The 17,698-nt window shown below is 40.9% G+C and overlaps 1 protein-coding gene across 1 annotated transcript; it reads right to left on the bottom strand.

Annotated features, from left to right (window-relative positions):
- Positions 1-5,819: 5,819 nt before the first annotated feature.
- LOC135118740 (putative nuclease HARBI1) lies at positions 5,820-7,943 on the bottom strand. The gene is made up of 6 exons (XM_064041492.1): positions 7,316-7,943; positions 7,034-7,224; positions 6,823-6,958; positions 6,606-6,747; positions 6,256-6,531; positions 5,820-6,173 (listed from the first exon to the last, which is right to left on the bottom strand). Exons 1-6 carry the CDS (start codon positions 7,556-7,558, stop codon positions 6,049-6,051), a joined length of 1,113 nt encoding a protein of 370 aa, XP_063897562.1. The 5' UTR covers positions 7,559-7,943; the 3' UTR covers positions 5,820-6,048.
- Between the last annotated feature and the right edge of the window lie 9,755 nt (positions 7,944-17,698).

The following is a 17,698-nucleotide window of genomic DNA, read 5'->3' as shown; positions in this document are numbered from 1 at the left end:
CAACTTTAACAAGGGCTTTATCTTCCCCGCCTCTTATGTTTGTTGAGGAAGAGATACAAAGTAAGATTTTTTTCATACCAATTGAAATAATCATATTAATTTGACTATTCTTACAAGTAGGCATAAGCCTATCTTCAATTACATATTCTTATTTTATATTTTAGATACCCAACCTTGGAACGAGCCTGGGCCATCAACCTCATATGTTGCTCAAAGGACATCTCAGGCAACACCTATTACCATCATACCATCATATGTGCAGGCACGATTGGAAGGTATGATAAAGATTCCTTAATTACTTTGTTCTTAAAATAACAAAAAATATAGGTCTTGTAGTCTTATGGTGGTACTGAAGATGACTAAGTATAGAAAAAACTTTTATAATTCATATTTACATTACAGACAATACGGGTATGCTCTCTCCAACAAGACCCTCTTCTCAAGTCCATGTAGTCCAGGCAGAGCCTTCACAAGCTGGACCCACAACACCACGCCATTCAAGGCAACGGAGACTCCGAGGCTCACCCCGCAGACCTGTGAGGCCACCACGGACAGAGGAGGCAGCTCAACAATTTCTCCAAGCTGAAGAGTACTGGAGAAATTTCAAAATGGAGCAACACAGGGACTACATGGAGTTGAAGAGAGAGCAGAATAGAATAAGAGAAATGGAACTTAAAATTCATAGCGAGTGGCAAGCTGTAGGATTAAGAGCTTTAGATGCAATAAATAAATTAGTAGATAAGTTTTGTAAAGATTAATTAGTTAGTAGTTTATTTGTATGTTTATTGGAATTATTTTCTTTTTGTGTTTAAGCCAAAGTTCCTTTCATTTGTTTTAATAATAATAATAATATCCGAGTGCTCCAGGGAGAGTATACTGTCCCCCATCTCCGGCTTGCCGGAGTGAAGCATGACGGGGGATAGGTCTCCCGCCTCTTGGCTTGCCTTCATCGGCCGGTCAGAGTGGAGTCGCTAGAGCAAGGTTAGTCCTGCTCGGAGGGTAGGTGCCTCGTGGTAAGTGGCGAGTGGGCCGGTGATGCTGGACCCACAGGGAGCGCGTGATCTGCGTTTAAAGTCCGCCGAGGTATCCTCACCCTTCTCAGCCGCTCATGTCCCTGTTGCCCTCTTGTTGCTTTTCAGTGACTGATTCCCGAGGGCCCAGTAAGTGAGTTGGCGAGTCTCCACCTGCCATTTTAACATGTATTTAATACATTGTCATCGGCAGGTGCCATAGTTCCCGTAGTTTCCCCATTCCTAGTCCATTAGCATCCCATCACAATAGCCCAAGTAGTTTTCATCCACAGTTAGCAATAGTTTAGCACAGAACCGGGGATTGTCCTTGGGTACATTTCTATAGTGTATACAGGGATAATCGTCGGTTTTGTGTCGCCACTTCATTAAAGTTGTCTCAAAAGGGCTTCAGCGTGTTGGCTTCGGCCCCACGTTCGCCTCCCAAAAATCCGGGACTCTGTAGTTCCGAGGTCAGAAAGAGACATACATTAATATAATAATAATAATATAACGAAACGCAACGTCAACGTCACTGTCACATTTTTTTCTCTCCAAATCTTTTCAATAAAAATTAATAATTTACATATATATTTTATACATAATGTATTGAAATACCCAAAAAAAAAAGCAAAATAGTAAGACGACAAAAATGAAATACGAGAAAGACGACAAGCAACACTATGTGAGAGAAAACAAATCATGTTGACGAGAGCGGCCCGCCTACGCGCACGAGTACCACCTCCGGGATCGTCGCTCAGCTCCGCCTCGCCGCCGCCGGACCCCGGACCACCAGTGATACCGGCGGCTGCAGCTGCGTCGAGCTCGAGCGACGAGTACTTCTCTCCGCCGACGTCGCCACCACCTGTACGTCGGCAGGGGAGACGCCGGCCACCGACGGGCTTGGGATCGGGGGACCATCAGGTCCCTAGCAGGGTCCCCGCTACCGGTGGTTGTGTGCAGCGCATGAGATGGACTCAGAAAATGAATGAGAACGTCATGCGCGCATACTACGGGTCCACAGAGGAGGAACTAACCTCACTGCGTACCGTGATAGGATGCTGTCTCTGTTCCAGGTGCTTGAGCCAGCCGTCAACGTATCGACCCAACGACTGTCGGATCAGGTGCGGGTTATCCAGCGCAATCACAGACTGGACGACGCCGCACTTGATCGGCTGCGCTTAGAGATGCTGAGCAGCCCTATGGTCACCACCTCGTCACAGGCCGCGGTGCCACCGCCACCTTCAGGCGGAGTCACGCCGCGGTCCAATCTCGTTGATGGGGATGAGGACAATAGGGCTGTAACGGTAAGTACTCAGTGCAACGAACGTGTGAGGAGTGCTCTGGAGGATGCGATTCAGGAGTTTAGGTACTCACCCGTCGAAAACCGACCGCGACTACCTCGCTTGCCTATGCACAGACAGAATAGGGCGTTGGTGTGTGCTCTGGATTCGCTGTTGGAAAAATATTTTGAAAACAGCGAAGACCTCCTTGATACCCACTCAATTATGTATTGCGCGGCTGTTGCTGCATGTCGTGTAGCTAATGTCAAATTCCCTGACAGTAACAGAGCTACACGACCAAAATCAGCGGTACCAGCTTGGCAGTGCAGGATTGAGCGTCGTATCGAGGGGGCCAGAGTACTCATCGGCAAACTATATTGCTTCAGGGAGGGTAATACCCGACCACGGGTGATGCGCTTTGTGAGACGTGCATTCATGGGGACTGGACTCAGTCCTCATGAATATATGCCGCGTATCGCGGAGCGCATCGACTTCCTGAAGCAAAAAGTCTGTGCATGGGCTAGCCGTATTCGAAGGTATAAACGACGGGTAGAACGTTACACCCAGAATCGTATGTTCCAGAGTGATCAAAGATGGGTATATAGAACTTGGGAGCGACCTGAGCAATACGTGATGGACGGGAGCCGGCCGGATGATGGTGCCACAAACATGTTTTGGCGCAACCTCTGGTCGACGCCCGTATTTCACGAGGAGGGTGACTGGACACGTGATGTTGAACGGGAGTGTGAACAAATACCAGAAATGGAGGAGGTCAATATTACCTCCTCCGACATAGCCTGTGCAGTTCGTCCGATGCAAAACTGGAAATCACCAGGACCGGATGGACTGCACAATTTCTGGTTAAAGTGGCTGCAAAGTTCACACCCCTGTTTAGCATCGCAGTTTCAGTCATCCTTAGAAGCCGGGTCGCTCCCACAGTTTCTAACAACAGGAGTTACCCATCTGCTCCATAAATCAGGCAGTACCGCGGAACCTAAAAATTATAGACCGATCACTTGTTTACCGACGGTCTATAAACTTCTTACATCTATTTTGAGACTAAAAATAAACCAACATATTGAAAAATATTCAATTATGTCAGTTTCTCAAAATGGATGTAAGAAGGGGTCCCGTGCTACTAAGGAGCTACTCCTCACTGATATGGTCATCAGCCAACAGGTTCGACGATCCCGAAAGAATTTGTCGACATGTTGGATAGACTATAAGAAGGCCTACGACTCGGTCCCCCATACATGGCTTAGGAGGGTACTGGAGTTGTATAAAATAAATACAACTCTACGCGCCTTTCTTACGTCATGTATGGAGCAATGGAGAACGGTTCTTCACTATCCAGGATGTAGACAAATTGAAGGGACCGGCGATCCTATTAAGATCGAGCGGGGAATATTCCAGGGTGACAGTTTGAGTCCACTTTGGTTTTGCCTGGCCTTGAACCCTTTGAGCACATTGCTAGAGGGTTCGGGGCTGGGCTATCCTTTGCGGAGAGGGGTCAGGTTATATCCCATTTGCTTTATATGGATGATCTGAAACTGTTTGCCACTACAGAACTGCAGCTGATGAAGCTACTGAAGATCACTGAAAATTTCAGTAGTTGCATCAGGATGGAGTTCGGTGTGGACAAATGTGCAGTCATGCATGTAAAGCGAGGGGGAATTGTGGAATCTGAGGGAGTACAACTCTCAGATTCCATAAATCTGAGATCACTCTCCGCAAACGATACATATAAATACTTGGGTATGGCGGAGGGGTTAGGCATCAATGTGGCTGTCATGAAACAGTCATTGCGGGAGCGTTTCTTTGGCCGCCTGAATAAGGTCCTAAAAAGTTCCTTATCAGGCGGCAACAAGGTTCGCGCCTATAATGGTTGGGTCATGCCAGTCCTGATGTACTCCTTCGGCATACTCAAATGGACTCAAACTGAATTGGATGCCTTGGATAGGAGAGTCCGCACACTGCTGACCGCAGAACGAATGCATCACCCACGATCGTCGGTGATGAGACTGTACATCCCACGGAAATGTGGAGGCCGAGGCTTTTAAATGCAAAGACGCTCCACAACCGCGAGGTGTGCAGTCTCAGAGAATATCTTCTCAAAAGCGACGTGGGTATGCATCGTGATATGGTAGCAGTGGACAAAGGACTCACCCGCTATCGTTGGCAAATGAGAACTGGCGCAGACCTGTGGTACTAACTACCCATGATCGCAAGGAAGTATGGCAGAGCAAACAGCTACACGGACGCTTCTTCGGGGCTCTTCATGGCCCCGATGTAGACTTCAATGCGTCCGTATCTTGGCTACGCTTCGGTGACTTGTTTGGAGAAACCGAAGGGTTTGTATGTGCAATTATGGACGAAGTTATCCTTACGAATAACTACCGGAGATATATCGTGAAAGACGGGACGGTTGACATATGTCGGGCATGTCACCATCCGGGTGAGTCTATCAGACATATTATATCTGGTTGTTCTCGTTTGGCTAATGGTGAATATTTGCACAGACATAACCAAGTGGCCAAGATTATCCACCAGCAGCTTGCTCTGCAATACAACCTTGTAGACCTTGAGGTACCGTACTACAGGTATGCGCCCGACCCAGTTCTCGAAAAGGACCATATCACGTTGTACTGGGATCGATCTATCATCACTGACAGGACTATTGTAGCCAATAAGCCTGATATTGTGGTGATAGATCGATTAGCGCGCCGCGCGATGATAGTCGATGTCGCCGTTCCGCATGACGAGAACCTTGTGAAAGCTGAGAAAGAGAAACAAATAAAGTATCTCGACTTAGCGCACGAGGTTGTCGCCATGTGGAGTGTCGACACGGCTGTTGTTGTGCCGATTGTCGTTACGGCCAATGGTTTAATAGCCAAGAGCCTCGACGAACACCTCAGGAGGCTCTCGTTGGGCGGCTGGATCAAGGGACTGATTCAGAAGGCAGTACTCCTTGATACGGCACGTATTGTGAGGAGGTTTCTGTCTCTGGGACCCTAACCACCGGTACCTTGGACCCTGTGCCCGATATCGGTGGCAACCTATTTTTTATATTTTTAAATGTTTTTTATTTTTATATTTAATATTTAAAAATGTAAATCATATGTTAGAAAATAAATAAATGAAAAATAATAAGTACTATATCTCGACAAGTTAATAAATAAATGGAAAAACAGTACCTACTTAAGCCTGTTTACAAATACATACCGTACCTACATATTTTTTATTTTTGATTTGACCAATAGATGGCGCTATATGTCCGGAATAATTTTATTTTTATTTATTTTTTGTAATAAAAACTATCCTATGTCCTTTCTCAAGTTTCAAACTATGTCTGTACCAAATTTCACACAAATCGGTTCAGTAGTTTAGGCGTGAAGAAAAGACAGACAGACAGACACGAGTTACTTTCGCATTTATAATATAAGTTTAGATTAACCCTTAAATGGACAATGTTATGTTGTTAGTAAATCATTTATGGCGACAGTAATAAAAAATATTTAATCATATTGGTTTATTTATTTACTTAGGTCTAACAATTACTTACATTAAGCAATACAAAATAAACAAATTGTTTCCATTTAAGTACTAAGAGAAAAAGAAAAGTAACTGGTTCACAATTAACTATAAGTAGGTATAATATAGTGGACACAATATGTATTAAAGTTGAGATGAAATTACAGTATCACTGATAAGCAAGATAAGTTAAAACAAAAAAAGTTACAAAAATAAATAACTATAAACTATTGCAATCTTCTTATTATTTGGTCTCTTAGTATTCGACCTCTAATTAGATCCGTCGTGGCCTCTCTTTCTACGTAGTTGTTTTGACTAGATTCACCACCACTTGTCCCTGGTAATTCCAGACCTAGAAATAATTTAAAGTAAAATTATTATCAGATGACACAAAACATTAAAGTTAAACATTAAAGTTAAATAATAATACCAACCCAGAATGTCTTCCTCTCTGTCTTCTACTCCAAAATCAATCATTATATTATGCAGCACTGAGCATGCCAGAATAATGCGAGAGCATTTCAGTGGCTTATAATGTAGTACTCTATCTTTGTGAAGACAACGCCATCGATTCTTAAGCCTTGAGAACGTATTTTCAATGACTACTCTAGCTCTCATATGTTTTTCATTATAATTGGCTTCTGGAGTATCAGGAGCAGCATTAGCAATCGGCGTCATTAGCCATGGGCGTTGGGGGTAACCAGAGTCTCCTAGAGTATAAATATTTGTATTATTATTTGATGCAGGCAGCTAAATTAAAATAAAGACCAAAATATTACTTTACCTAAAAGCCAGACCATTTCTCCATTTCTGTGCAAAGACTGAATATATGCATTCAAATCACTATTTTCCCATATAAAAGAATCATGATTTGCACCTCCAAACTTAGAATTAACATTTAAAATTCTATATTGATCATCACAAACCTGCAAAGAAAACATTTAGTTTGAATAAATGTCCATTTTAACCCAAAAATAATATAGTCTTTTTTATTTATTTACCATTTGTACATTGAGGGAATGGTAGTGTTTGCGACTATAATACCAATGTTCTTCACTTTTTTTTGGTACCACTATTTTAAAATGGCTCCCATCAATACACCCAACCACTCCAGGGAATCCATAGTTTCTGTAAAAACTGAGTAAAAATTTTGTTAGTATATCAATTATTAATTTATTTTGCCCAAAAACATATTAAAGATAATAATAATACCGTTGACTAAGTTCTTGTCTAGCACCTGGAGTGCTAGGGAATCTTATATACTTCATTAATATATTGCGATGATTCAGAGCCTCGGTTACTTCTTCTATGTACACACTGCACATTTTTTGTGACACATGTTTTGCTACACCAACTGGCCTTTGATAAGAACCCGAGGCATAAAAGAATAAAGCGGTGAGCACCTGCAAATAAAAGAAGGAGAACGTTTCTTCAATCATATACATAGTTTTGTTTTGGAAATGGACATTGTAACTAACATGAATTGATAAATACCTTATGTTCCAAGGAAACACGTTGAGTGGATCTTAGGTTTGTGCTTTGTTTTAGCTCACTGCACAACAATTTAAAAATATTTTTGGGCAATCTGTATCTGCGCCTAAATTGCGTCTCTGTGAGGTGGACTAAAGGATTAAAAGACGCGCGAGCCCTTGCCCCAATTCTGGCGCTTTTATTGCGTTCATCGCGGGCCTTTGCGGCCGCAAACATCCTCCAGGCGAAGAAAAAGCGTCCTGCCATATCTTTGTTATTATTTTCAATAAATAAAAACTGAATTATTGTATATGAATATCACCTCACTTCACTGTCACCACAAAAATCTTCGTGAGAACTATTTGTCTAAATTCGATCTCGTATGTATTTATTTACTACTCGATCTGTCAAAATCTGTATCTCGCACTCGCATCACGGCAGAAATAAACCAATCCCGTGCCTGTCACGTTCACTTGAGAGTGCGGGCGACTCGATTTCAAAAATTTGTAAACTGGCACTCGCTACTTTAGGTTCCAATTTTTGACACTAGATGGAGCTGTTTTTGTTCCATACAAATCTTAGTATACGCGCTCATATGTGAGTCCGTAAAAAAATTCACGAAAACTCGCACTAAGCACTCAGGTATGGCCATCTCTCACGCAGAGCCCATTCGCAGTTGGACCGTTTTACACGGAAAATGTCGACCTGCCTCCTTCGTATTACCAAGGCATCATAAAAGAGAAGAGTCGAATCGTACTCAGATCAACTCGGGCGCCGATGAAGGCCAGCGCAGTTGCGTCTTTTTTCCACGGAAAATTTCGGTTCGTCTTCTACTATGTACCAGGAGAACAGAATTGATAAGAAGAACGCTTGGCAACTTTGTTAGACATAAACTTGAAAACTTCCGCAAATGATCATGTCAACTTTCGACAATCGGATGAATGATTTTCACACATAATTAGGGTTTCGCTGATGGCCGATAAAGGGTCCATTAGCTATCTGATAGTTAATACTATCTGCCAGATAAGTTCTGCTTATAATTTCTGTCGGATATCTGCTAACCGAGACATGTGAAGCCAAAAGTTATAGTATCTTTGTAAATGTAGGTAACTTCCTGATAGGATATCAGAGACTTTATCAGTGCCGGTAAGACGGGCATTAGTCTTTAATCTTTTGTATTGTGATTTGCGATGCTAATTCTTATAATGGTATGTATACATATAATTTTATTAATTTTCCCTTCAAAAATATTCAGATGTAAGTGTACCCGAATATTTTCACAATGTAAGTCAAACTGCAGCAAGTTGTATCCAATTTGCATTTTTCTCCTAACAATGGTCGTCGATATCGTTTTCAGAATTTCAGCGATATTGTGAAGTTACACTTGTTGTAAGATATATTGTCATATAAGCCTTGTGGTTACCTAGCAACAAATAAATAAGTAGTAGAGACGGAAACGGACAAACAAACTTATAAAAAAGAATAAATAATTAGCGATTAGCGAGCGTTTCGGGATCGCATGCGAAGGGTTCCGTATTATTTATCAAATGGCCAAGAAATAAAGTAAAAAATAATAATTTTGTTCTACTGATTGAGGTAAGTAAATCGATCACTTATAAAAATCGGTATTTATTAATATCGATTTTTTTGCCAATGTTATGTCAGAATTCTCAATTTAGTTAGACACAGTGCTTAAAACTTTAAACTGCCTTTCTACCTACGTAAGCCTTCTTACCTAACTTACTAAGACATCATAAAAATAAAGAGTCAAAGCTAAGTCCCGCAGACACTAATTAGGTGAGTTTGTAGGCGTGAATTTTTTAATTAAACGCTTATAGCAAGCCGCAGGGTGTGGGCGGGATTTAGGTCAAAGGATGTCGGACGGAATCATTTTTATCGAGCTCTGAGCGTTATATTTATATCATATCCCGTATTATTATGGACGTTTATATGCAGGTAGGTAGGTATAATTATACCTGCGTAGTTTTTAAATAAGGCGAAGTATGTATTTTGGGAATGAGTCCTTAAATTAGTTTGCAAATCGCATGTCACAATGATGTCTATAGTCTAATAAAGGATAACACGTGATTAGGATTCATTGCACACACTTGATATAAGTAGGATTTTGATGAACCTGCCTGGGTAAACATATAATTTTTTTCAAACTACGACCAGCATTCTTTCTAACTAATAAAGCCGCGAAAGCCATTCCTAAAAATATTTCATCTGCATTATTTACACAACAATATCCAAATGCGGGTCTCCCCGCCAAAAAAAAGACATAATTAATTTGAGATGCAACCAAGTTACTTAACAAAATTATGATCAAATACCAGGCAACCAGACTGGGCTCAGAGCTGGGAGTAGTGAACTCAGTGAGCACAGAAAAACTGTCGAGTGGCGAGATGAAATATATCTGGTCGTCGGGCTTCCGCGTCAGATAAGCCGCGGGCATGTGGGGGTGGGTTGTGGGAGGCCGGTGGAAGGGGGGGCAGTAGCGATCAAACCGCGGCACTGCCTGGCTCGGCCAGTTAAGTAGGTGTCGGAAGGGATGGGGTACTTTTGGGAAATATTTCAGTTATCGATAGTCTCAGTTTTGTGAGAAAAATCTTTTATGTGCGGATGTGATACAAGATACGGTGTGTCTGTTAGCTGTTGAGTTAGTCGAATATTGTAGTTTTTTTTCGTACCTATGGAAAGTGTACCTTTTTAACTGACTGGTATCTGACATGGCGCATGCCAATGTTGGCGAATTGCTTCGTAAACTAAAATAAAAAATTACAAACACAAAAAAAAAGTTTGTCTGCTACAATCCGGATGGTAGATTAAGGCAATCATACCTAAAAGCATGGAGTGAAGACTTAAAGCACCCTTCCTTCCTTCCAGTTAACCCCTGCCGTAAGCCGTGTCATGCTGATCCTAAATCTAACACTATTAATAAATATTCACTGTATATCGACACAGGCCCATCTCCAGATGTTGTCTGCGCAACGATGCGAGGCGGGCGCGGCACTACGAAAGGCCGCGTTAGCAACACGCCGATTGTATCTACATGATCTACACCATCTGCGTCCTGTCGCCCCGGTACTAAATGTGATATCAGTCACCGTGCGTGTCTGTCTGTCGGCACATACAGGCAGAAAATTGCCAAGTTAAAAGACAAAATATGATGATGATGACCTCGTAGCAGATTATTGGTTACGGCAGTTGTTCTTATGTAAGGACATAAGCCAAGCACAAGCATTTGCACAGACACAGGTGCATTCACTCTCAGAGCCTGATGGGACGGCAATCCGCCACGACCGGAGGGAGATCAGAAGCAGGACCGACATTTACGTGCTCTCCAATGCATGTATGGTCATATGGTGTATCAATCAATTACCAACTTCGAGGTTTCGGGTTTCTTTGTGAAAGTTTCTAAAAACCTTAAAGCGATTTCGGCCCGAATCGAACACGAGACCGCGTGCTCAGCAGTCGCGCTTGCGACAGCTAGTAAACATAGGCAGAATCATCTGCTTAGCCTTTTCTCAACTATGTTGGCTTAATTCCAGTTTAACCGCATGCAGCTGAGTGCCAGTGTTTTACAAGGAGCGACTGTCTATCTGATCTTCTCAACCCAGCTACCTGGGCCACCCAATAACCCTAGGTAAGACTGGTTGTGAGACGTACTGGCTAGTGGCTACTGACTACCCACCCACCCATAACGACTGACAAAGATGTTCAAATGACAGCCGAGAGTGCCGAGACCTACAAATCATCGTCTCTTCCGAAGTACATATAATCGAGAAAACATATGTTTTTGTATGACCCCAAAGTTTTATTTGTTCTGATGCGGGGACAGAAATAAGAATATTTTGCCAATTAATTTCAAATTTCCACCGTTCTAGTAAGTAATACAGCTGGTGACTGATCGACTAACAAATTGACAGCAAAATCTTAATAGTTGGGTCCCGTTTTACCCTTTGGGCACGGAACCCTAAAAAACTGCGACTATTATAATACTTCTTATTCAAGGAAGGACTATTTTATTTCATGAACGGATATTACTCAATAAAAAGCTAGTGTTTTCCTATGCCACACCCACCAACCAGCAGGGTTAATGTAGCTTCGCAAAATCGGTCCAGTAGTTTCGTAGCCTCTACAATAAATAAGAAAAAACGTTTCCTCTTTGTTAAAAATGCTGTAATAGCAGAGATAATTTGAAAAATACCTTCATTGATCGTCGGTCATAATAACATTAGTATTTTTTTCATCAAGCAAGACGGCGGACGCCCAATAATTTTATTCCAGTTACTTTGTTCTGCAATTGTTGCATCGCCAGTGTACCAGGATAACATGAAATTAAAAGGGAATCAAAATAAATTCTTTTAGCTACGAGCGGTAGCGCCATCTATTAGGAAAAGCATGAAATGCTTCACCGCAGTGACGTACCATTGGCATTGATGCAATAAGAAAATCGTCATAGTGAAAATGTTGGAAAATGCACAGCATTCTGAATTACTCGATTTTACATTTGTTTGTAGTGGTAATAATTCCTAAATTATTCGGAAATACATTCCAAGTAAGAACTTACCCATTATCGCTGTTGTAAGTAAATAGGTAGTAGGTTTTTCATAAATTTTCATTTGCAAAATTTTATGACATATAAATAAATCCATCGCATAGCTTCCTTCTTCTATGTGTATCTAGTACAATTTCATCTCATTGTATTGGCAGCTTCATACAGGAGGTGTACAATTTCTTCTTTTATAATATGTTGTCCTAGTAAATCGGGCTACTAAACAACTCGCAATATGTCACCGAAACTGAGAGAGGTAATTTCCTAGTTTTGAACATACTTCTTACTCTGTTTTTTCAATGGTATTAAAAAGGACAGAGTATGTAATAGAATCAGAATTCAGCAAAGATGAAGCGTCATTTGGTGGTGGTGGTGTGTTTGCAAGAAAGCTTTGTATTTCATGGAAACGCGCATACGCGTTTTCGAGTTTCTTTAGGAACAGTTGTACTAGGATATCATAGACTGCAGTGTACTGTAAACAAAAGTCATGCGCGCCAAGCGGCTGCGAGCGCGCAGGAAAAAAATGGCAACACCTCTTCTTTCATTATGTTTGCCTGGTACCCATTCAACGAAGTAAAATCAAAACCGCGTAACTCGCATTGAGTCTTCGTAAAATGTAAATAACACGAGCCTGCAAAATGGCTTCTTATAAAAAAAAAAATATTGCAAGTGTTTGTTTGGGTAGGGGTAATGTATGTATTGCTCTTATTGATCATGGTTTCCTAGTAACAATTAAAAGAAGTAAAATCAAAACCAGCTAAGTCCATTCAGCTGTCGTCACCAAATAAATGTAAACCGTATTTGACAATGAATTTATTGGTATTCGCTATTTTATTCATCTGCCTAGGCCTTTCGTAACTATGTGTGTTGTGATCGGCTAGTATCCGTTGTTTACTAGAAACATAATCTTTATTGATTACAATTTACAATTCCACTTTTCTGGAGGATAAACTTACATTAAAAATCTTGTTGTTTTCTACTTTTAACGCCATCTATTACTTTATGCATGAACTACAGTGATGCCAGTTTGATCTATCGACTCCCACCACAGATCTCTCCATCTATTGTAAGTTTTAAAAAATATTTCAAACTAATTCCATCGTTTCATGGTATCCTGGTATAAATTCGTTCAATGAAGCAACATCGATTCTTCTTACTCAATCGAGGTGATCAATATAATTTTAATTCGATTTTAGGAGTGCGCAATTTTTACCTGTTCAATTAATTAAGGTCGCTAAACACAAAAATTTAAACAGTGATACATAAATCGGTATTTACAATTATTATTTTTGTACGGTGCAACCGCACATTCCGCACATCAGCATTTTACGCCACTTACATTTTAATTCATAATATATGTTCAGTTCGCGTTGAGCTACCAAGTTGGTCAAGCGTTCTCGTTACAGCCAACAAGGGCTGCGTCACTCATTTCATTCACTCATAGTCCATTAAGCTCATCTTTACCTTTAGTACGTTTCGGTTAATACAGTAGTGTTCAGTACTTAACAATCTTTTATTCCTTTCCACCATCATCTAAAGTATTGTAGGGTCCAGCAAGGGATCATACATATTTATGGTCCTTCGGTTGTGAACATTGCACGCTGCATAGTCCATATCGCGCGCGTGGACAGTGCAGCGGTTAGCTAACCAGTGACTCAAAACTTGTGTGAATTGTGTTGAGTGACTACAAAACTTTGGGACTAACAAGTGACCCAGGGTCATCAAGGACCCGCGAACTATAAGGAGTTCAGTGCAACAGACTCGAGACTAACAGGTGTCTCAAGAAGCGCTTCATCATCAAAATCTGAGGCTAACAGGTGTCTCAGCGGATCACCAAGGATTCGTAAGCAGTTATCAAAACAGTCAAGTAAGATCTTTCCATTTATTTCTTACTATAATTAAATCCTCGTCATGGAGGCCTTACATGCAAATCAGGACGAACTTTACACAGCCATCCTAAAGTTGGCTACAAATATCAAAAAAGACTCAGCGGATCGTAAGACTGCTGACTATTTCAAGCGACGTTTAGATACTTTAAATCAATATTGGTCTGATTACCAGTACCATCACGAACGTCTTCTCATGGAAGAAAGTAAGACTCATCCCTATTTCATTGGCCGTAAATACGAAAAAACAAAAGAGCTATATATCTCGACTAAGGAACTTATCAATCAACAATATCAAGTTTTGTTGATGAAGATGAAAGAAACTCAACAAGGAGATTCTACACAGGAAGAACAGGGTCCTGCATGGTCTGAGCAAGAAGATCCGGTGGGACAACAATCGCCGCCTGTCGAGACATGCTCCAGAGGTTCATCTAGCAAGCTTGATGAACTATTGAAGAAACAAGCAAGCAACTTCAGGGCGCTGCAGCGCACTGTGGCAGGGATAAATTTGGATTTTATGTCCGAAAAGTGGGAGTTGAAAGATGCCTTGCGTATTCTACAGTCTCGATGGTCTATTATAGATTCCTTACATTGGGAACTAGACAGCGAATTAGAGGGTACGAATCAAGAATATGAGGTGTCTTATACGAAGCAAGAAACTATTTACAATGAATTAAAAAATGCAATTAATAGAAAACTAGGGTCAGTAGTTCACAAAGAGAATTGGACGCCAAAAATCGACATCCCGTTCTTCAGTGGCAATTATCAAAATTGGGTGTCTTTCAAGGACTTGTTTACTGAAGCTATCCACAGTAACATCTCCTTATCAAACGCCCACAAGATGCAGTTTCTTAAAAGCAAGGTGCGAGGAGAAGCTGAACGTTTGATACAGCATTTACAAATCAGTTCTGACAATTACAATGTCTGCTGGGAGATATTGAACAATAGGTACAACAACAAATGGTTGATTTTTACATCTCATCTAGATCTCGTACTGAATCTTCCAGTAGTTCAACAAGCAAATGTTTTTCAGATCAAGAAAATTCACGATACCACTCTAGAGTGTTTAAACTCAATAAGGAACCTAGGCGTTAACATAGACAGCTGGGATCCATTCATCGTGCGTATTTTATTGCTGAAATTGGATGCGGACACGCATGATCATTATTTGGAATCTCTGAAGAAACCCAGAGATCTACCAAAATTGACGGAGTTTCTAAGCTTCTTAGAGAGCAGATTCACCGCATTGGAATCTTCACGCAAGAAAAACGAAAATTCCAAACCATCAACAAGCAAGCAAAATAAAACATCGTCATCATTCTTCAAGAATAAATATTCAGCAAGTAAGACTTCGGTAAATAATATCGAATTAACATGTCCATTATGCAAAGAGTCACATGGAATATACTATTGTAATAAGTTTTTAACTATGACGCCAAGTTCGAAGCGACAAGCTATAACACGATTACGTCTGTGCAAAAATTGTCTTTATTCGCATGGGGATAAGGAATGTACGTCCGAAAAACGGTGCCGCGAATGTAGCGGTAGACATAATACACTTTTACATGAAGCGTTCAACAATAAGTCTTCATGTAACACAATTACTGAGAATAAAACACCAGTGGTCCTTGCAACGCAAAATCAAGAATCTCAAGAAAATCACGTTGCGCAACAAGGCAATAACATGATCGAAACATTATTAGCAACCGCAATGATCAAAGTTCAAGCAAGTGACGGATCATACCACAAAATGCGTGCGCTAATAGATCAAGGCTCTCAAGCCTCTCTTATCACAGCGAGAGCGACACAACAGCTAGCTTTATCAAGAAAGTATTGCAAGGCCGTCATCTGCGGGATAGGAGAAAAGGAGAGCAGTAGCAAGGGCGTTACGAACATAACATGTTGTTCGCATTTCAATGACTTTACATTTAAAACAGATGTAGTAATCATGGACACGCTGATTAATCAGTTACCAAGATGTACATTTACCAAGCCAACATGGGCACATCTAGCTGGCGTGCAACTAGCCGATCCAGAATACAATGTCAGCCGTCCTATCGACATCTTATTGGGAGCCGATGTGTATTCCCATATCATTTTAGAGGGCATTATCAGGGTGGATCTATCATTACCGGTCGCGCAACAGACACGACTGGGATGGATCTTATGCGGAAACTTAAACACTTTTCATTGTAGCGTAGTCCTGAATCAAGTGGACGAAGTACAAAGATTTTGGGAGATTGAAGACATCTCGGAATCATCCAATTTATCTGCAGAAGATCTACAATGCATTGAGTATTACAAGAAAACCACAAGAAGGCATGATAATGGCATGTATGAAGTAAGATTGCCTTTTCAAGAAAACTTTGAGGTACAGTTGGGATTGTCTAAAAATAAAGCAATGGCGCAATTTCAACAGTTGGAAAGGAAATTTCACAATAATGAAGAATTAGCAAAACAATATAAATTATTTATTCAAGAATATAAAACGTTAGGACATATGATACCGGCGTCCGGTAACATGCAACCGGATTATTATTTACCGCACCATTGTGTATTGCGAAACGATTCCACTACGACAGCACTTCGCGTAGTTTTCAACGCTTCATCAAAACAACAACAGGAACTAGCTTAAATGACGTCATGTTAAAAGGCCCAAATCTACAGCAAGATCTCCAATCTTTACTATTAAGGTGGAGACAATATCGCGTTGCTTTTACGGCAGATATCGAAAAAATGTTCCGTTTTATTTGGCTAAATGAACAGGATCAAAATTCCAAAAATCATATGGAGGGATACTACTGACATGCGTCATCAGGTATACCAACTATGCACGGTTACATACGGCACCAAGGCCGCACCATTTTAGCTATGATGACTTTAAAACAACTGGCTGAAGATGAGAGACAAAATTTCGACAGTGTTGCAATCAAGGCCTTGGAGCAGTCATTCTACATGGATGACGTCCTTCATGGGTCGCATTCTGTCGAGTTAGCAGTAAAACTAAAGCAAGATTTAATCACATTGCTAAAATCAGGGGTTTAATTTAAGAAAGTGGTCGTCCAACGTATCAGTCTTACAAGACGATGCAATCAGTGCGAATAGAGAGCAAGAAAATTTCGATTTTAAGGAAATGGAGACATCAAAACATTGGGATTACGTTGGAATTCAAAACAAGACTTATTTACATTTCAATCAAAAATGGAACCATCAAACAAAACACCAACTAAAAGATCCATGTTATCAGACATATCAAAGTTGTTTGACCCTCTTGGTTGGCTGTCACCGTTATCAACAAAGCTAAAACTACTATTTCAGCAAGTTTGGATGTCAAGTAGTCAATGGGATGACAAGTTACCCGATCAAATTAGCAAAGAATGGCTAAACATTAAAGATGACATGCACAAAATCAATCAATTCAAGTTGGAGCGTTGGCTGGGTACAGGAGAAAACAACACGCTAGAATTACATGGATTCTGCGATTCGTCTAATAAAGCCTACGCATGCGTTGTTTATTGCAAGACTGAAAACAACGGAGTAACAAAGATTTCTTTGGTGGCAGGAAAAGCAAGATTAGCTCCAGTAAACAAATCAATATCATTACCAAAATTAGAGTTGAGTGGTGCTTTATTATTGTCAAAATTGTTGGCTAAAATTAAACAATGCTTTATCAGTCATAATATCAAGATATATACTTGGACAGACTCAATGGTAGTCCTAGCCTGGTTACAAAAAGAGCCAGGACGTTGGAAGCCTTTGTCGCCAACAGGGTGCGACAAATATCAAGCATAATACCGATAGATTGCTGGCGTTACGTCAAGTCAGCAGAAAATCCAGCGGACTGTGCAAGCCGCGGATTGAGTATCGATCAATTGGAAAATCATTCGCTGTGGTGGGAAGGACCGTCGTGGCTCCGAAAATACGACCCTGACCATGAAACTGAGCAAGCAGTGTTTACCACAG

This window comes from Helicoverpa armigera, chromosome 25 (assembly GCF_030705265.1).
Source record: "Helicoverpa armigera isolate CAAS_96S chromosome 25, ASM3070526v1, whole genome shotgun sequence".
Taxonomy (NCBI): Eukaryota; Metazoa; Arthropoda; class Insecta; order Lepidoptera; family Noctuidae; genus Helicoverpa; species Helicoverpa armigera.
The sequence above is the reverse complement of the archived record's forward strand: the minus strand, read 5'-3'. Positions and strand labels throughout refer to the sequence as shown.